General features: G+C 40.0%; 1 protein-coding gene and 3 non-coding genes across 4 annotated transcripts; all 4 read right to left on the minus strand.

Moving 5' to 3' along the window:
• Window positions 1–903: 903 nt before the first annotated feature.
• Window positions 904–4,763, minus strand: rpl10 (ribosomal protein L10). Its single transcript, XM_062426872.1, has 6 exons — window positions 4,644–4,763; window positions 3,601–3,659; window positions 3,003–3,110; window positions 1,811–1,949; window positions 1,491–1,653; window positions 904–1,121 (listed from the first exon to the last, which is right to left on the minus strand). Exons 1-6 carry the CDS (start codon window positions 4,664–4,666, stop codon window positions 966–968), a joined length of 648 nt encoding a protein of 215 aa, XP_062282856.1. The 5' UTR covers window positions 4,667–4,763; the 3' UTR covers window positions 904–965.
• Window positions 1,220–1,352, minus strand: LOC133989403 (small nucleolar RNA SNORA70). The gene has a single exon (XR_009926542.1). It is a non-coding gene; the product is annotated as a small nucleolar RNA SNORA70 (small nucleolar RNA).
• LOC133989404 (small nucleolar RNA SNORA70) lies at window positions 2,014–2,146 on the minus strand. The gene has a single exon (XR_009926543.1). It is a non-coding gene; the product is annotated as a small nucleolar RNA SNORA70 (small nucleolar RNA).
• On the minus strand, window positions 3,294–3,426 carry LOC133989402 (small nucleolar RNA SNORA70). The gene has a single exon (XR_009926541.1). It is a non-coding gene; the product is annotated as a small nucleolar RNA SNORA70 (small nucleolar RNA).
• Window positions 4,764–21,940: the final 17,177 nt, after the last annotated feature.

Raw genomic sequence — 21,940 nt, forward strand, 5'->3', positions numbered from 1 at the left:
TAGGTCCATTTAAATGCTCCCTGTATGCTACCTCATATGCAGCTATATCAGTTTCTATTTTTATGCAAATGGAACTCTGATCTATCTTAACTGACTGAAAACAGAAATCTAACTTTTCACAGTAGACATTTTGACATGTGACAGTATGAATATCACAGGTGTCTAACTGAAGTCTATTTGCCTGCTCCAGTATGAGGCTCACAGTGCATATATGTTGGCACACTGTCATAACTCACTGGGGTTCCTGGTTGGTGTCATTTCTACTATGACCAATTATGTCTGCAGTGAAAAATGTGTGTTGCAGAGACCATTATGTTGCCTTGCTCTGACACATCTGCAGGTCTTATGGTAACTTCATACAGCTGGTTTACCTGCAGGTCAGCTGATCCTGTTCTCGGTTTAACAGACCAATCAGGTTCAGTTTAGCACAAAGCTGTATTTTAAGCACCAGTAGGACCTTTAAGAATTAGATGCATTTGATTGAAAATCTGTCACACCCTGACAGGTGATCTTTACTCAATGTTATAACAGTAAAGTCCAAGGAGGTAACTACAGCCACTACTTAATTATATCCATTACATACAAATACATAAATATTAAGAGTCTTTGGTGTGATCTGATGTTTTTTTGTCATACAGTTAAAGTAAATTAGACTAATCTCATCTGGTTTATTGCTCAAACAAACTGAAATCAAATCAGACTTTCCATCATTATTTAATCTAATTTCATGAGATGATTTGGGATGAATGTGTACTCTTCCACCAGAGAAATGAATAAAGAGAAACTTCAGCTCCTAGACCTCCATTCACAAACTCCCAATACTTTCAGTCTGAACATTATCTGTATTACCAAGTTTAGATGCAGTTGGCTAGCATAGGAAAAGAATCAGCCATCACCAGACACTTTTGTAATCAAACCCACTTTTATTGGTTGTCTATTGTGGTCTCTGAAAGCCTGCTGCTGCTCTAGACAGCGTGAAGAGCCTTCCAGCGGGCCAGAGGGCCTCTACTGGGGATGTACTTCACTCCACAGCCGTCGGAAATCAAACGCTTCTCGGCCATCATGTCATCAAAGTCGGTGGCGTTGAACTTGGTGAAGCCATACTTCTTGGAGATATGGATCTGAAGGTGACAGGAACAATGACAGTCAATTTAAGCTTAAAATAAGCGTGATTATAACCTTAACAAAATCAAAGCCTGTGAAGCTCCCTGAATAAGCAGTTTGTCTCAGTGGTCCCTTAAAGCACTCAGCACCACCCAGCTGAGGACATACACAACCAAAGAGTTACTGTCTGCAGCCTTTGCACACCAGAATCACACTGCAGAGAGACTAGTCGGCTTAATAAGCTGCAAAGTTTTGTCATGAATGCAGTACAGATGTGTGACTAACTCACTGCTGATATTTACTCCTTTCATGTGTTTAATTGTGAACAAAATGTCACAAACAACTGGCTAATAAGATTTCATGAGGTTTGTGTCTTGCTCGTTTACCTTCTGGCGACCGGGGAACTTGAACTTGGCTCTGCGCAGAGCCTCGATCACGTGCTCCTTGTTTGTGGCCTTGGTACGCACGGACATGATCACCTGACCAATGTGCACACGGGCCACGGTGCCCTGGGGTTTACCAAAAGCACCACGCATTCCAGTCTGGAGCCTAAGAAGCAGAAGATGGAGACGAGTGCCAAAGGTTCATGTATGAATAATGCACAAGATGGCATTAATATTTATTTGATCAAAAGTTTCAGCACATCCCTTGTTTTAATCTGTAAAGCTCAGGAGTCTCAGTAAATGGACTTTGTTTTCATGCTCACCTATCAGCTCCAGCACAGGATAACATTTTGTTGATACGGATGACGTGGAAGGGATGCAGACGCATGCGGATGTGGAAGCCATCTTTACCGCAGGTCTTCACCATGTACTTGTTAGCACAGATACGGGCAGCCTCCAGAGCTACAGAGAGGGTGGAAGAGAAGAAAAATCAGAATCAAAGCCTGTGAAGCTCCCTGAATAAATACTTTGTCTCAGTGGTCCCTTAAAGCACTCAGCACCACCCAGCTGAGGACATACACAACCAAAGAGTTACTGTCTGCAGCCTTTGCACACCAGAATCACACTGCAGAGAGACTAGTCGGCTTAATAAGCTGCAAAGTTTTGTCATGAATGCAGTACAGATGTGTGACAAAGTTGTCACAAGTGCCTCAACTTCAGCATGCCAGCGAATGCAGCATTAGAGGATGTGATCATTTTATACTGGTTGTTTTTATTAAGGATATCATCAGTTTATGTTGCACCACAACGGCTATGGGTTGAGAAAACTCACAGGTGTCACATGACATGTAATTAATGACAGCACCAGATACAGTGGTAGATATTTATATTCATACAACTGACTCAAAGGAAAGTGTAGAGCCACAGTCAGCAGATGAGAATCAAGTAAAACACAGGTGTAAGTAAGCATGACTCCATTCTATTCATTGTCCCAGTGAGCCATGACTGAGTCTGAGCATGTGCAACACTACAGCCAATCAACTGCCTCAAGTAAATGGAAAGCAGCCATCATTATTGTTCATGTGTTAATGTTATTTTGCTGTTGACAAGTCAAATGATCAGCTGTGAAAGGGAGTGAAAACACTTAATGCACCTGTGGCCTCTGAATTAAAAGCATTGAATTCTCTATTGCACCTGTTTTTTGTCTATTTGTGTTACTTTTGTCACTGCTGTGATGCTGAAATAGAACCATAATCAGTATTGAAGCAGCAGTTATCAGGTGGCCAGTGTCATTCCTTTAAACTGTTACCTCACTATTATTTCTACATGATGCGTTTCACGAGTAGCTGCTGTCTCCTCTAAATAATGTTAGGCAATTTGATGAATTTAATTCCTTCATCATGTTATTTCCTCACATCTCCTGCATCCCTGTAGGGAGATGTGATGTGAAGTGAAGAGCAACAACAGCCAAATAGAAAGCTGTGTGTGTGTTTGTTCAGAGCTCCTTTAACTCACCTTCTGAGGACAGCTGCTCATACTCATCAGAGACCATGTGGCCGCACAGAGGGAACTCATCTACCTTGGCCTTCTTCCTACCCAAGTCGAAGATCCTGATCTTAGGATCTACACACGACAAACAGGAGAACAGTGAGTATTATGTTAAACACTGATGCAAAAAGCAGTTCTGAAAGCATACATCGACAGACAAATTAATGCTTCTAAATGTTTTCCAAAGTATCTAACAGAATCAGAGACAATCATACTGGCTTGAACAAAGTGAGTTATCAATTTATACTATAGACACCAGTTTGTCTCAATGGTCCCTTAAAGCACTCAGAACTTCCCATCTGAGGACATACACAACCACAGAGTTACTGTCTGCAGCCATTGCACACCAGAAACGCACCAGAGCACAACTGGTCGGCTTAATAAGCTGCAGGATTCACATTCCACTGAAGACAAAACATCACCATATAAATCTCTTTTAAAATGCTGAGCAGAAAAAACAAGGCACTGATCTTTGACACTTTACAGCTTAATTATGTTGCACTGATCACGTTATAACTAATTCTGGAAAACACTGATGTGGAACAAAACAGTGGGAGCTGCTTACCAGGCACACCCCTACAGAAGCGGGACTTGGGGTAGGGCTTGTTCTTGCAGTATCTGTAGCTGTGGAAGACAAAGTGTTGAATGTAACCATCTCTCACAAATCACTGCATCAATTTTACTGCTGGTGTAACTTATTTTTTAAAAAGATATACATTTGTTATTGTTAATAAACTCCACTGAAAGATCAAAACTAATGTGTTAATTTGACTTTACACCTGTTTGTAGCATTGAAACAGCCCTAAGCCTATTTGTTACTACTTTGGCTTTCAATGTTACTCAAACAGGAGGACTACTTTCAGAGGCGAATTGATACGCAGTTGGTGATTTAATTAGTATTTGTCGGCCAGTATAACCTTATGGCCTCTATGGCACAGAGGAATAAGATGAATCATGCTTAATTTTAATTATAGCTTTTACATGAAACTTGTTGCCAGTCTACTTCTTTATTAACAATGTGCTGACAGTATAATCTGATAGTCCCACAGCAGCTGTATTCACTATTTAAATACAACATTAAAAGGTGTTAAGGTGTTAAAGGCACAGATATAAACAGGATTTCAGAGATATGAGTGTAATTGTGACCACTGATTAATGTTAATGAATATAATAGCCGGCTTTATAAGTCACTACATATTTGCAAGTTTAGGTAGAAATTCATACCAGAAAACTACATCCAGTATGAACAAACAACGTAGTTTATATGTGTTGTGTGTTTACGTGTAAAGTCAAGCAGATGTTATAAGTTTGACACCGGTATGCTAGCGCTAGCATTATGTTAGCCGTTAGCTGAAGCCTCTTACACCAAACTAGCGTTTCGTATTGGTTGAATTGTTTAGTGAGACTCTCTAAACATATAGTAGTTAACGCCACAAGCTAACGCAAACATATGTGTATTACAGCACTATAATGACAGCGCAGTGTGTCACACGGCCTGCATGCTAACACAGTGAACAGTCCACATGGTGAGGACTGCGCGCCGCTGCCATTTTCCTCCTGCCGAGGCTCACTCGCTCATGATAAGAAAGCGTTTAACACACAACTTACCAGCGGGCTGGTCGGCGGCCCATGGTTGCAATCTGTAAATTAACAAATAAAATGATGTTATTTAGGAAACCCGGGCTCCGTTTATTGAAAAATAACTTTAAATCTGCCTACTTAATACAGAGCCGAAGAAAACGGGCTGCCACCACGCACTCACCTAATGGAGGAAAGGAAGCTGAAGAGACTTCCGCTACGTCATATGGACACGGCATGTCTGAAGTCAAATTATTTTATATTCTTAAACGCATTATTTTTTTTTACTTCTAAATGCATCAGGTGTTATATAAATATATAAAATAAAAAATAAATGTAAATGCGTTTTTTGTAAAAATTCATTTAATGGCAGTTGACAATTTCAACTGAATTCTGGGAAGTGTAGTTTTACATGACGATAACTTGGGCCAGAGATCCACCGTTACAGCCACTAGTGACTTATTATTACAGAACTGACGTATTCACTGGAAATGTGCAGTTTCCTTTTTTTTGACAAGTTATAAATAGATTTATATTACTAACAGGCCTCTTCAGCCAGTTTAGGCCCACAATTTAAGTACACATGGGTGTGTTCATACAGGTGTATTGAATTGTGTAACCTCACTGTTTGTTTTATGTAGGCAGTAAGGTTAGCCTACATGTATTTTTAGCTATATTTTATGATTTACCTTAGCTTTCTCGGGCCTACTCTGTATGGAGAGGATTAAATTAGGCTTTACAATAATTGGCAGAGGTCGAAGAGGCCATTTAACTGCTGTTTGATGTTACACTGCAAAAAAAATCACTACTGTAATTAACAACAGTACAACTGCTCTCACTTAATAGCCTACTGGAATAAAGTACAATGGTGTAGGCCTATGTGTATTTTAGTAGACTATTTTATTAAAACATGTAATACACTATATTTCAGAGAGAAATATTGTACTGTTTCTATAGTTACTAAAGATCTTACATATAAAACACAGTAAATCAACTGAGCAAAGAAATTCAAATTATCCACGACACTATAGTCTACAACATGGACATGTTGCTTTAAAATGAATAACTCTGATCCAATAATATAATAATATATCACTCATATTGACTATTGTCAACATGATGTGTAGCTTGAGACTGCTTTACTTAATATACTAGTATTTATATAATGAGGCCTGTTTCACAGCAGACATATTTTAATTTTCATAGCAGGAAAAGTACAGGTGTTACTAATAACATAACAAAACAAAGTAGTACTAGCAGCAGTAGTAGCAGCATTAGTAGTACTAGTAGAGGTAGAAGTAGCAGTAGTAGTAGTAGTGTAGTAGTGGTAATAATAGCATTAGTAGTAGTAGTGGTAGCAGTAGTAGTAGTAGTGTAGTAGTGTAGTAGTGGTAATAATAGCATTAGTAGTAGTAGTGGTAGCAGTAGTAGCAGTATTAGTAATAATAGTAATATTTTTATTCTGTACCAGCTCAAATTGCTGTAAGATTAAAACCAGGACACTTGGCACAATAACTGAAAAAGATGTGCATGTACTTCATAAGAAATATGAGCTCAATCAGCCACAGGGTGGCGCTGTAAGTGACACACTCCTCACCATCAAATCCGATTGATCTGAATTTTGACATATGTGCTCTACAAAAAAGCCTCTGGACCATAAAAGTCCACCATGATGTATTTTTTGATAATTTCCATAAACTGAAAAACCGTCAAATGAATAGAACTTTTGTATTTTTGGCTCGATCAATACCAAATTTGGCATACATCCTCTATTACAAAGATCAAGATTGGTCATCAACCAAAATATCGTCTTAAAGGGCAGGGCTTAGCGCTTATTGGCCATAACTCATTAACCATTTGTCCAGTCATCATACATCTTGGTACATGGGTTCAGTCCATAATTGGGAACAATTCTATCAATACATTTTAAGCCCGACCCATAGGGGGCACCACAATTACCACAAATGTATATTTGAAAAAACCCAGTGGACAGAATTTCACCTAAACTGGTGTGATTGCTCTGAGGGTGATTATTAACCAAAATCTGAAGCACCATATTGATCGTTGCAAATGGGTTTTGCCAATCACATATTTGCTCATATGTCAAGATGCCTTTAAAAAATCTTGAATAAACTTAGTGGAGACATTGAACACCATGCCCTGAACATACACACTGATTTTCATTAAAATCCAATAAAGGACAAATACCACAGGTTTTGTGATGATAAAGTGTGTGATTGGTCTCACTCCTTCTGTAAACAGAATTAAAGTAGCTGATATGACTTACCTATGTAAATCCTGAAACCTTTTCGCTGCTTTCATTTTGGCCTGTTGATCTGCTTCCTTCTGTTGAATGCAAAAAGGTTTGAACACGCAAATTATCTCTCACCACTATATTATATCTCTCATTCTGCTTAAGGACTACTTTTACTTTTGATTATTTAAATATATATCGCTCACAATACTTCTGAACAGAACTGATACTTGTAATGGATTTTACAGTATTGCTATGTTTACCTAATAAATAATCACCACCACCACTTCAAGTTTCCAAATAAGCCATTCCAGTGAACAAACTTGGAAAACTGAAATGTTAATGTGATTTATTACTCCTGTGATACTGTACTTTTCCAGCATATGTCAAAACATCTGCAGTGAACAAGGCCTTCCAGGTACATCCTCCTAGTAGACATCCTGAGGTCAGTTCAGTTTTCCAATGCAATCTACAAATGAGCCACTAGATGGCACTGTTTCACCATATTAAGTACCCCCCTGCTTCTCTGCTCACTACTACTATTACTAATTCTTATCTATCATATACTCTTGTTAATGCAGAACAAATGCTACTCTTTGGCTGGGGAATGTAAGGACTCTTGGCCTTGTTCTAGCTCTACTTAGGCTGAGAGCTGCTCTGAATTCACTCAACAAAAGCAGAATTGCTATTTAACTTTTAAGGTGAAAGATGTGTTTGGGTTATTTATGATTGTCTCATCAGCCCAGACATCACATTTGGTCTTCTCACACCTCTTTAGCATTCAGTTTGTATAAGCTGCTGCTCAGGCTTTCACACTTTGACTTGCGCATTGTAAGTTTATGGTCATAATTATAAGAGACTGCTTGACAGACCTTAATGCACCTGCACGAATAAAATAACAGACTGCAGACAGAATTAAGAAATGATTTCCATATCTTTCTCAAACAAAAAGTCAATTAATCTCAATTCTGATTAGGAAGTGGCAACACACTGCCACTCCTTGGTGAGCTACTTAAACATAAAGCCGATATCTGAGTCAGGAAAGACACTGAACTCTGACTTGGATCCCTGTGAAAACTCTTGTGAAGGTCAGCTATCAGTTGTGGGATGCCTTCGTATCTCTGTCTAGTCCTTTGTGTTTTGTCTCAAACTCCGACAGACTTTCCTGCGTCTGAGCTAAACCTCACTTGAAGGGCAAGCATGACGATGGAAAGGGAGCAAAGGGACCACCAAAAATGGTCCTACAGTATGTGCCTGTTTCTAATGACCAATGACAGAACACACAGAACACACACAAAGCTTCGGACACTAACACACACCCACACACATTTCCACAGAAATAGCCTTCTAGCTTATCAGCCAGACTTTTAAAGCACGGCTACATTTTCCCACTTTGATCCAAAAACTAAGGAACATCCACTGTTTGCTTTACTAAAATACATGAACTGGTTAGACAAGAGATTTAAACAGTTTTCGGGGATGTTTTGCCAAGGCGTTGAAGGGGAGATTGATACCATTCTCATTCCTGTACAATTTATAGAAAGCTACAAGTTACAAAAATTAAAACAATGACTTCTGTGGGGTTCCTCTTCTTATTTGATGCTATCTTGTCACCCAAAATTAAGCTTAAATGAATCATCTTGAAGAATTACTCATACTGTCAACCCCACCCTTACACACACACACACACACGCACACACACACACACACACACACACACACACACACACACACACACACACACACACACACACACAGAGAGAGAGAGAGAGAGACAGAAACACACACACACACACACACACACACACAGAGAGAGAGAGAGAGAGAGAGAGAACCTACCCAGTGACCAGTGTGACTTATACATGAGGGTGTGGTTGCTAACACCCACTGTGTTACTCGGTAAAACGGAAGTGTGTCTGTCTATGTGTGGGTGGGGGTGTTAAGTGTTTTACTGTGGAGAGTTAGATTGTATTTAACTTTAATATATGAGAGTCAAAGTCAATTTAAACCTGCAGCAAGGTGTTTGAGTGTGTGTGTGTTTGTGTGCGCGCGTGTGTGTGTGTGAGCGTGTGTGTGTGTGTGCGTGTGTGTGTGTGAGAGTGTGCAAAACAGAAGGCCGACATGATGGACATTGCAACAAGGAGGGGTCAGCAGCACCACTTTCTCCACTTCCTCATTTTAAAGAATGGATTGCAAGAAAGAATAAAAGGAGAGCATGAGTCACTTGAGGATAGAGCTCAGATAGAGAGGGGGTGCATACAGAGATGGGTGAGGTTAGAAAGTACAAGTCACACATTTCAGATAGAGTTGAGTACGCTGTCAGTCATTGAGCTTTTTAATAAATCAATTTATAACTTGACCAAACATAGTGTCAGTCATAATGTACTACATGGTAAACTCCACCCATCCATCTGTAGTTAAAAGCTGGTTAAAATGAATATCAGAAAGCTTTAAAAGTGTTCCATTAAGAAAGAAAGAATGAAAAGACTGAGGAAAAGCTTCTCATGTCATCACCTACAGCAAAGTTTGCTCTGTAGGGAATTGTGCAACCGGCTCTGACTGGGTTCAGTCCCTGTTTACATTTCACTCATTTTCTCTGAGTATCGCCTCCACTGTTGTACAGTCGAGCAACCTAGTTACCATACAACACACCTCTGGTAGGACCAGGGCAGTGTGTGTGCTCATATCAAAGCTATTTTTCTTTCTTTAACAAAGCCGAGGCCCTTTAATATGGATGCTGAATGCTGCAGTTTAATATTCTGTCTCAAGTAAGTCGACTTAATATCGACTTAAGGTACAATAATGTAATTATCAACATCATCATGTCTATATATAGACTTATCATATGATACATGGACATGACCTTTTTTTTCTTTTTTTTCACTTCAATATTGCCACACTTCACATTAGCAGCTAAGAGACTATTCATGTCACATTGGCTAAACAAGTAGTGTCCTCCATTCCTCACTGTGTACGTCCTGAGTGGAGACTGTAGAAGAATTAAAGGTAAATAACTCTGTCCCCAACCATAATGATAGTCTGTGTTTTTACTGAAGTGTAGCGCCCCCCACCCCTCTTGCATTATTAAGCTATTATATTATCCTTATATCAGTGGTATAAAATGATCTTCAAATGACAATAATATTGTTTATCGTGATCATTTCTGAGACAATATATCATCCAATAAAAGTAGTTATGGTGACAGGCCTACATGAAAATACACATTGTAGTTTATTTCACCTGCTGCCAGAAATACTCAGCACTAAATGAGGATTCATCCGCTGATGAAAATAGTCCACAACAAATAAACAATTTCCCCCTGTTTGTGTTTTGTGCCCGAACTTTAAAATGAGTATTTAGAGACCACTAACACATTATTTATTGTCATTAGGAAATGATGTTCCCTTTGTAGGTCACACCAAGAAAATGCTACCGCTTTGTGGCCATGACAACAAAAAACACGGGCAAAATAAATCAATAAACCCTCTGAGAGATGAAAAAATTAAACTCAACTTCAAAAATGTCTCCAGCTTGATTTTGGTCTTGTGTTTTTCTTCGTTGGTAGTACACTAGCATGGCCTGTATCTAGCAACCATAGCGCAATCTGATGGTCCTTTTGTACATTTCATGCCTCATACAACTGGTAAAGATTGCCCAAAAAGTTTGGGTTAAATAGATTTGGTTTTTGACCAGATATCATGACACAGTGACCTCTACCAAACAGTTGAGCAGACCTACAAAGGAATAAGTCTGAACTCTCAATAGTACAGCTGTATTACAGAGTCAGAGAGAAACAACACGTGTGTGCATTTTATTGAAATTTGAAGGTGATTTGTTCTTAACAAGAGAAGCTCAGACTTAAACCATCGACAAGTCACAAGACAGTATCTGGATGGTACACAGCGAACTGAGAAACAAGGGATTTATTTTGCTGAGTGGGCATTTGGTGCCCGCATTGTTGATCGGGAAGTGAAAATAAAGCGTCCCCATGGAGACCGAGGCCTCAGAAAACATAAACAAACGAGTCCGACTGGATCCTCCGTACCATCTTCCTTATCATTTGTTCTCAGTTTGTTTGTTTTTTGTGTCTTTTTCTATCCATCAAAATTCCTTCACGTCACTCACTGGAATGATCTCTTTACACATCAGCCAGCATCATGGAGCAGAAAGATAGGACATTTATCAATATTCGGAGTAAAATGTTGATAGGGAGATCGTCTTATCGGTTCTCAGCAACCAACCGTATCTCCTGAATTCTGTTGAGACATGCCTACCTACTCCCCCCCCACCCCCACCCCACCCCCTCTCCAAGTTTCATTTAGTTTTATTGGCATAACATGTACATTCATGTGTTGTCAAAGTACATGTGAAATAGGGCAAAGAATTGAAGATGATTTAAAAAAAGGGACTCCAGGGAAAACAAAAATGAATCGAGCTCCAACAAACGACAAACAAGACAGACGTCAAAACTCCTATAAGTTACAGAAAATGTTAAATAACATTATATATTGTAATACTGCCTCTCTCTCTCTCTCTCTCTCTCTCTCTCTTTCTCTCTCTCTCTCCTCTCTCTCTCTCTCTCTCTCTCTCTCTCTCTCTCTCTCTCTCTCTCTGTCTCTCTCTCTCTCTCTCTCCTCTCTCTCTCTCTCTCTCTCTCTCTCTCTCTCTCTCTCCTTTTGCTCTGCAGGTCATGTCTCTGCCGGTCTGTGTGTCAGGCTCAACTGCTTCAGTAATGAGATCATATGATGTCATCCCAGTTCACTCAGGATATGTGTGTTTGTGTGTGTGTGTGTGTGTGTGTGTGTGTGTGTGTGTGTGTGTGAGAGAGAGAGAAAGAGACAGAGTATGAACATAGATTACAGGGCCTCACAGGAAACACACAGACTTCATCAAATTGTTAATAAAGCAGACGTATAACAATAGACTTAATAACAACGTGATCCACTGTAGGTAACTTCCTGCCTCTGATCTCTAAGCCTCCTCTCTCTCCTCTCCTCTGTTCTTTATTTAGAAGAATTACAGTGTGTGTATATATCACTAGACACTAACAGAAACTGTAGTTACCACAAAACCCTCAACTTGTCTTTTTAACACAACTAAATGCACATTTTTTTTCTACAAGCTCTGCTATTTTTAAAATCACTCTTGTTTAACTTTACGCCATTGTCTAATCTCCTGTTTTTAGCTTTTTAAAGCCTTAAAGAGCCTCACCCCAAGTGATATTCTTGACCTCTCATTGCCTCATCTCCCCCTTTCCCCCTGTGACAGCCTCAGATTCTTCTCTTGTCGATGTTCCAACATTGAGACTTAAACACAGACATGATGGATTCTGTGCTGTCAGGCCTCTGAGACTCTGGGATGACTTTCCTGAGGAGATTAGTGCAGCAAGTTCATCTTAAAAAACACATGGTAAGTCGTTTTTTCAGTGATTTATTTATCATTTTTACTGTTTTAATTTGGTCCCATGTGCTTCGTGGCGTTTTCTACGCATTATTCTCTTTAAAACAATAAAACAATCTCTTCAGCCTGGCTTTAATTCAAATGTTTTATGGTTATAATTCACTTTAATCCAAAGATGGATTTGTCCAAACTCCTCTTCCTCATTTTTTGCGGTCCATTTTCTGCTAGATGATCAATTTTTCTCACACACTCGTTGATACAACCTACCCACAGTGCATTGTGGTCTGCTAACCAATCATCACTTGCCCAGACATCAAACTGTCAAATAAAACAGTCAATAATGAGATTTCATTTTTATAAGAAACTACTTTTATTTTATTCTGTTTGGATAACGCTGCCGTCAGGTGGAAACCTTGTAACTCCATATTTTGCTTTGAACGTACCAGGTTTCCGACGGCGACGATAATTATCAACATCAAGAGAGTCTGTCAAGGCTTGAGTCGTATTTCTATGAAGCCCAACAACAAAAAAACAAAATCAAAGAACAGAAATGAACACTTTTTTTGTCTCCCATAATTGAGGGGCCCCTTTCTGCTTGAGGGCCCCAGATTGCCCATATGGTAGATCCAGCTATATCCATTGTCTTTTATCTAGTAATCTAGGTTTGATGTGATTTGTTCTTGTTATTTTTCATTTATTTTCTTTTACTATCATTTTTAGTCCTTATGTGAATTAGTTTCAATTGTTTTCCATTCATACTGTTTCATATAAAGTTAATATTATTATTATTATTATTATTATTATTATTATTATTATTATTATTATTATTATTATTATTATTATAATTATTAATAACAACATATTAAATCAATGGCATGACATTGGTGTATCATGCTCCATGTTTTGAGAGACTGGTAGAGGCTGAGGGAAATGAAAGGGAAAACGAGTGGAGGGGATGATTGGATGAGAAAGGAGTGAGGTGTGGAGCCGAAGTCAGGCGGCTCACGAGGGTCAACCAGAGGAGAGGCAAAATACTGTTTTTTTGGACTTCATCCCCTTCCCCTTCTCTCCCAGGCTTCTTTTATCTTCTCTAAATGGAAATGGTTTTTGATTTCAAGCCACCCCCACCACACACACACACACACACACACACATACTCACACTTACTCACACACATACACACACACAAACATTCACTCTCTCTCTGCGTCTTGCAACACCCACCCCCCCCACGCACACACACACACTCACACTCACGCAAACGCACAGAAGGAATGCATCGTTTCAAATGCATTCTTTTGGTTGCAATTCATCTGGCATGACATCATTATTTGTTTCCCCTTCACATCTGGTTCTAGTGAATCCAGTCCAGACGCAGGTGAGGAGGACGGCTGTCACCTTATATTTCATCGTGCGCTCATGCAGCGAGGCTCAGGCGGATGACTGAGAGAAAGGGATTACAGGAATACACACATACACACACACACACACACACACACACACACACACATCCAGTAAATGAGCCATACAGGTGTGAAGTGCTCGGGAGTTTGTGTGCCGTACCTGTGTTGTTCTGCGGCGGTGATGCAATGAGCATGAATCACAAACACACTGTCACCTGGATGAGTAAGAGGAGCCTCTCTCACTGTCTGACACACACATACACACACACACACACACACACACACACACACAGTCATACACACATAACTGAGAAGTCTGTGATCCAGCAGGGTCATAATGATGTCATTGAGATCATGCACCCTGTGAAACACTACTCTGTCTGTGTATGTGTATGTGTGTGTGTGTGTGTGTATGTGTGTGTGAGAAATATATGTATATGCCTGTGCATACTTGTCCCACATTAGGATTATGTATGTTTTGTGTGCACACATGAAAGCAAAAAAGAAGAAGAAGAAGAAAGAAGAGAGTCCAAAAGGAAGATTTAAAGCGAGAAATTTAGAGGAGCAAAGAGGGGGCAGATAGAGGGAGGGAGGGAGAGTGAGAGGGAGATCAGTCATTCATAGCTGCTGTCTCTCTCTCTCTCTCTCCACATTCCTCCCCCCCTTATATGGACAAAACTACTGGAGCCCATCTCTCCATCCATCTCTATACCGCACACACACGCGCGCAAACACACGCAGCAGCCACCAAACTGCATTCAGCCTTGAGGTTCTTCGTCTTCATTTGCAGCCCCTGACCCAAATTTAGGACATCTCGCCCTAGAATCCAACCAAATGAAAACACACTGCTGCTGCCACCCTGCAGAAACCAGGCCGACACACTCATATCCAGAGGTCATCTCCCTGCATCGCTGCAAGCATCTCGCTTGTTTGCTTTGCTTCTTCTTTTTTTTCCTTCTTTTTTTTCCCTCTCATTTGGTCTGTTCGACTGTTCTCAAGCTCCGTCTCTGTTTAGCTCAAGAGAGTACAAGACCCAAGAGGGGAGAACTTGGTCATGAGGGAATCGAGCAGTGCTTTCTTGGGGAAAGAGCCAGAAAATAAGAAAACTGCAAACACAATGAGGAGGGGGGGGGGGGGGGGGGGGGGGGGCTGAAATTGATAGAAACAAGCAAGAGGAGGCAAAGACAGAGAGGGGAGAGAGAGACAGAGAGGCAGAGAGAAAGAGAGAGAGAGAGAGAGAGAGAGAGAGAGAGAGAGAGAGAGAGAGAGAGAGAGAGAGAGAGAGAGAGAGAGAGAAAGAGAGAGAGGAGAGAGAGAGAGAGGAGAGAGAGAGAGAGAGAGAGAGAGGAAGGGAGAGCTTACCTTAAAAGGCTGTGTTTGAGAAGGGCGTCGGACTGTTTAAATGTACTTGTGTATGTGCGCTCCCAGGTTGTTAAATGTCCCAAACCTAAATTAACAGCCGGGTAGAAGGGATTAAGAAGCTTTATAGAGCAGAGTTTAGACAATACTTGAAAGGGGGATTCGGTCGGACAGAGACCACCCTCCTCAGAGCTGCTCTTACATCACTTCCCAGCTGTTCTGTATCTTAGCGATGATGGACAGCTGTATTGTGTTTGATTGTTGGTCGCGTGCACGTCTAACGTGTGCGAAATCGTCAGCAGCTACTAGCGATAGATTCTTGTACTCTGATTCATTCAGTTCAGTCGAGTCTCCTTTTAAAGACCGTGAATGTGTTGTGTTGATGCGGAGCACCCCTGTCTAATTTCAATATCCATTTGGAATGCATGCACACACACGCAAACACACATACACACATCCTGCCTCAGCCCCATGTACTCATTATCCAACAGGAACTAAAGATCTGGGAAGAGGTCCAGATTTCTGTGAGCCCTGCTCTCCTCCAATCTGTGTGATTTTCTTAATATGGACAGAGAGGGAGTGAAAAGATAAAGAGAGAGCAGAGTTACTAGAGTGGCTGAAATGTCCTTCTGTCCATCTCTCCTCCTCACTTCCCGCTCCAAGTGAGGCCAAAGTGTTTATTTAATCTTCACAGGGTCCTCCTGTGGGGCTTGCCATCAAAAGATAGTGCATGAAAGATTTATTTAGCTTCCTGCTGCAATGAAAATATTTTTTTTCTACAATTCATATATATTCACAATCATAACTACAGCGTAAAGATGGAAAATCTGCATTTGGGTCAGTGACAAATAAGTGTTGGCAAGATGAGCAATTCAAAAATCAGTTAAAACTAGTTTTAAAAGCAGCATCAGGTTTGTTAAAATGTGTATTTAGTATTTTTGTTGGTTTTATATCATTTGAAATGACATTTGCACCATTTTTTACCAAAAGTAAGACTGAATATCCTGAAAATGTCAAATGGTGTAACCACAAAAGAATGATAAATATTACATATTTTATCCTCCTAGAGTGTATTTAAGTGGACTTATACTAATAATGACTAAATGGTTCCTGATCTCCATGATTCCCCAGATGAAATGTAATATTTACCATAAGTTTTTATGGTTACACCACTTAGACATTTTTGCCATAATCCTCTAATATATTCTCTAAAAATGGATTAAAAGCAGAAATTTGATGCTGGGTCCACAAAAAAAGAATGTGTGCAAGTTATTTATACGTTTATTTTCCCATTTGAACCCTTTAAATTTGACTACACCACATGGACACAAAAAAACATCATTCACCCATATATCATGGTATGGTTTTCACAAACACTGGCATGGCATTAGATAATCATCATATCCTTGTCAGTAAAATAAGTATTATGGCTCATCTTCCATGTTTTGAATTTTCCTTCAATTTCCAACATAAATAAATAACTCACATGTATTTTTACCGACAGCTGTGCGTTTATCAGCCTGATTTATTCCATCATCTAATAGATTTTTTTCAGACAAATTCCGAGATGATTAACACATGTAACACCAGACATCACAAATCATTTACATCTGTCTCAGATACAGCTGTGTCTGAGACAGATGTTACATTTAGAGCTCGATAAGACAAACTACTTGAATTTGTATCTTTTGGCCTCCTTTCTGTCTTTAGTATCTTTTCTAACCACTTTGTACTATGTCATGCTTGTTATTAGCAATTTACATATGTAAGTATCGTGTATTCTGTGGAATCAGGAACTATTACTCACTTATATTTTATACTTTACATCAGACACAGACGTCTTGATGTGTTCTTCTTTTACTCATTAGAATGTGTTTTTGTGTGTTCATGTTAGGTGTTGAACATAAACTAAATTTTGATGATGATGATATTTTCATAATGATGTAATGCGTACAACGTCACCCAGCCCCACGTGTTCTGAACAATCCACCACGAATAAAAAAATGTATCCTCTGGAATTTCTTTCTTGTAAGCATCCAGTGTTATGGTTACGTTCATTATTTCCTAAAAATACCTGATGAATACATTTCCTTCCTCTGTTGCAGAGCTGTTTTGTTGAATGTTGATTTGTTTCTTGGCAACACGGTGATGTGATTTTAAAAGCATCCTTCCATTGAACTGATAGAGGTTCAAAACTCACACAGCTTACCTTTACATATGAACCAGACTCACAATGCTGCGTTTACTCTTTTAAATTAGTGGTTTCCAAACTTTTTCGTTTTTTACTGCTTAAAATGAAATGTCTACTTATGACCTTTTCTGTACTATTATCAGCTTGTCAATCAATTGTGTGACTACATTAACCTGTATGAAAGCTGCTATATAAATAAAGTTTGATTGATTGATTGATTGATTGACAGATTGACCAGATCATCCAATTTCTCGGACTGTTTTTAAACATTTGGATGTGAAAATGATGTGAAAAAGTCCTCTATGTTACAGTAAAAGAATCAGTCAAATCTCTTGGAACCTCTAGTGGTGTATAAAGCATTAATAAGTTATATATTAACCATAATAAAGCAACTCATTACAACATAAAGCCTATGCCTTTTCTAAGCACGTCTCTCTTTACATCTATATGTTCTTTAAATACGCATGTTAGAATCTGAAGTGTTGAAGTCTGTTTGATTCAGAGTGATGAGGGGCTGAATGGATTTGATGTGAATCTTTCTAAGGACATTTTTTTACTTTCATTACAGGATCTCACAACAGGCCCTGAAAAATACAGTAAAAGAGATCTGGGTGTAAACACTGAAAGAGATCAGAGAGAAATAAAGGCCAGAGACCAGATGAAGTACAGTCACATTATGTGTGTGTGTATGAGCATGTACGTGCGTGTGCGTGTGTGTGTGTGTGTGTGTGTAGTTTAGACCATATGAAGCCACGTAGCAACTTTCTGTTGAGTCACCTTGCCGAGCCTTCAGTTCTGACCAGCTGGTTCAACTGTAGCTGGCACACACACACACACACACACACACACACACACGCACACACACACACACACACACACACACACACACACACCCACACACACACACACACACACACACACACACACACACACACATCATACTCACACATATGCCCAGCATATAAGTATGCCAATAGCCTGATTACCTCTCGATCTGCATGGTGTGGTAATATTCAGAAAAGACAATGAAACACACTTTCCACCAGGGCACGCGCACACACACATACACACACACACACACACACACACACACACACACACACACACACACACACACACACACACACACACACACACACAGACACACACACACACACACACATATGTACATTCATAGGGGTTTTCTTGGAGGAAGCTCCTGCAAGAGATATTAACACATTTTCCATGACACACAGCACACACACACACATGCAGTAAAGTCAACCGCTCTCTCCACAGTCTACACCCTGCTGGACACGAGCGAGTCTCTGAATAAAACAGCCATCGGGGCTGCAGCCGAGGCAGCAGAGAGAGCCTCCGGATGACTGCGGATAAAGAGGGTGGACTTATGTCGCTGGGTCGCCCGGGCAAGAGCGTACGATGTCGTGAGACCCGAAACACCCCATGAACCCAGGAAACATCACTCATAATGTGTTCCAGAGCATGCGTAGGATGTTTCTTGTATGCACACCCACCATACAAATACAGTACACTTGCTAACATCTAATTATTCCTGGAGTTCTGACCTCCGGAGCGCGTGTGACTCAGACTGCGGCAGACATCAGAGTCTGCTTGCTTGGTGAGTCAGTGTGATTACTCTGCCCCGGTCCTGACTGGGTTTTATAACTTCAAATCCTCACTGTACTTTTTAGTACAGTACTGTGCTTGTGCTAAGAGCTGATACCACATATTAAGTGTGCGGGAGTGTGTGCGCAGGTGTAGGAGGCTCTAAGTGGTGGTTTGGGCTGTAATGACGATTAGCATTTGTTCTTTGGTAGTCTGTGTTAGCTGAACAGAGGTTTTACTGTTCAGCTCATCTCAGTTTCGGAACATTTTGTGTTTAATTCAGTTGTTAAGCTCATTTTAATTCTGATGGCGAAAATTTGACTCCATAAGTATTCAATATAGCCCTCATGTTTATAGATACACACCGAATGTGCCAAAGGTTGGGTGAGCATTCCTATTGAAGACAATTAGGCCATGACATTTTATCCCGACATCTGCTTAGACTACTGTAACTGAATGACCTGACATCCTCAGTAGACCAGCCGCCATCACTGTTTATCTGGCTCCATTTTTTTTAGTGTGTTACAGTACTGGTAAGACAATGAAATACAATCCAGGAACTCTAGTTGGAGTAACAAAGTAATGTGTTCGGTGGCTTATCGGACATCAAAACACTGCACAGCCAGAGAGAGATTTTACAACTCTGGAAAGTTATCACAGCAGCAAACTATTATATATATATATTCCACTATAATGATCTTGAGGTAAACTGCATTCTAAAAAGTACTGTATTTATTTGTCACACATAAAAGTTGTACAGTGAAATTCATCCTCTGCATTTAGCCCATCCCAACTCCAGTTCTATATTAGTGCCTTGATCAAGGGGCACTGACCTATCATACGTGTTTTTGACAATGGGAGGAAACCGGAGCAAGTAGAGCAGACCCATGCGAAGGCCCGGTGAAAAACATGCAAACCCCAAGAATGACCTCCCAGTGTACAGGATTGTACACTGGGATGCATGTGATTGGTCAACACAGCGACTCACATGTTGCACTGCGTTGTAGCAAAAGTTGAACCTGGTTTTACATGAAATGACCTGACATGATAACACCCCCATTTAAATAAATCAATACATGTATGAGGTTTATCTAAGTAGGTTTCTTATATTCTTCTAAGCTATTGAGTCTGAAGTTATAAATCTTAGCAAGTCATTAATAAAAGTTGTGCTCCAGGTCCAATGAACCAGTCAAAGGGATTATTCACAACCTGGCAAAGCAAAAGTTATTCTTATTAATGGCTTATAGCTCATTTATGAAGCACTGGTATATGTGTTATTAACCCTCAATAAAGCCACTTATAATTCCTCTTTATTGGGTCTTGTGCGTGTATGTGCATGCCCAGATCGGCAATCTGGGCAAGTCCTGGGCAAGGCCCTTGAGCATAAAGGGGCCCTCAATCATGGGACCCCATCTCTTTTTTTTTTTGTCGGGCTAAAAAAATATGGAGTTACAAGGTTTCCACCTGACAGCAGCGTTATCCAATCAGAATAAAATAGAAGTTGTTTAGGGGACATGAGCTTCAGTGACAAGGAGCCCTTGGGGTTCCATTGCTGCCTCGCTTACGTGTTAAGAGCCGTCATTAAGCCTTGCTCACTGTCGCTTCATCTCGGTCACACGTTTATGGCCGTTCCTCAATCCCTCAGCCCTCTTTTCTTTAAGTGCTGTTTCAGTGTGTAACTTTACTTGTCTGCTACAGCTGGTCATAAAAGCCGCTCCATATTGCACATGGCTAAAAAAGGGACTCCATTCCATTTAATGAGTAACGTTTTTTCCATATTTACTCCGCTTTGTCATATGAGAGCCACTTTTATATGTGTGTGTGTTTGTGTGCGTGCGTGTGTGTGCGTGTGCGTGTGCGTGTGTGTGTGTGTGTGTGTGTGTGTGTGTGTGTGTGTGCCTTTGAGTCAGTGCCTTTGGGGGGATGGGGGAGCGAGGAATGGGTACATATTTGTTTAATTACCTGCAAGAGGGGTTTAATGTGCTGTTTATGGGTCTAATCTAAGAGCTCAGGCTTTGTGTCTGAGTGCAATCATGATGGCAGTGACTTAATGCATATTTATATGTGTGTGTGTGTGTGTGTGTGTGTGTGTGTGTGTGTGTGTGTGTGTGTGTGTGTGTGTGTGTGTGTGTGTGTGTGTGTGTGTGTGTGTGTGTGTGTGTGTGTGTTTAGAGGCAAACAAGAAGCAGAAAGGATGAGCCAGAGGACCACAATGGACAGTCTCCTCTATCACTTCCAGTTAAGCAATTTATCTCTTTATCTCTTTAACCGGCTAACAGAGAGCAGCTTTGTTATGAGGCAGTCAGACGGCCTCAGACTCCCTGATATTAAACTACTGTCTCTGAATTTATTTCTGTTCGTGCCCTTTTACATCCTTCTTTGTAAATGTTGTACAGACTCAGTCTTTGCCACTATCCGCCGTGTGAGATCACATCGATCAACAGAGATGATGTTACCCTCTCAGCTGTTGTAAAAGCAACAATAATCAGTCTAATGTCAGAGGAAGAGAAATCAGCTGTTCACATGTTTAACACTTCAAAAAGAATCAGTTGGATGTTATTCCACCAATTTTTAAGTATAAGTAGAAAGGAGGAACTATTTTCATATAGGTGGATATATTTTAGTTTTTTATCAAATACTGTTTAAACTGTTCCGAAAATATAAAACGGTGGAACATCACAAATTACCAAGTCAAAGAGGACAAAGTACTATCATCTCACTTTATTTGACTAATAGAAAAACACAAATGCATCTTTTTATGTGCAATGTACATTTTTGACCTGTGTATGTTTTTTTTTTTTTTTTAAATGGTTGTATTCTTCTTAATTGACCCCGGTGGAGTAGAGAGCTGAAGACGGGTCATAGCAGGAGCAGGAGCTGCAGGAGTCACTTGCAAGTGAGGTGTTATCGCGAGATTTCGAAGTAGAGAAAAAATTACTCAGAAAAACAAGGGGAAAAAATTACTCAGAAAAACAAGGGGAAAAAATTACTCAGAAAAACAAGGGGAAAAAATTACTCAGAAAAACAAGGGGAAAAAATTACTCAGAAAAACAGGAAAAAAAAAATTACTCAGAAAAACAGGAAAAAAAAAAATACTCAGAAAAACAGAAATAAT

This window comes from Scomber scombrus, chromosome 10 (assembly GCF_963691925.1).
Source record: "Scomber scombrus chromosome 10, fScoSco1.1, whole genome shotgun sequence".
NCBI classification, from domain to species: domain Eukaryota; kingdom Metazoa; phylum Chordata; class Actinopteri; order Scombriformes; family Scombridae; genus Scomber; species Scomber scombrus.

Coding starts and splice junctions, on each gene's coding strand:
- rpl10 (XM_062426872.1), bottom strand. CDS start 4,666: ATGGGCCGCCGACCAGCCCGCTG. Junction 3,660..4,643: donor GGCCGCCGACCAGCCCGCTG/GTAAGTTGTGTG, acceptor TGTCTTCCACAG/CTACAGATACTGCAAGAACA. Junction 1,122..1,490: donor AGTTCCCCGGTCGCCAGAAG/GTAAACGAGCAA, acceptor TGTCACCTTCAG/ATCCATATCTCCAAGAAGTA.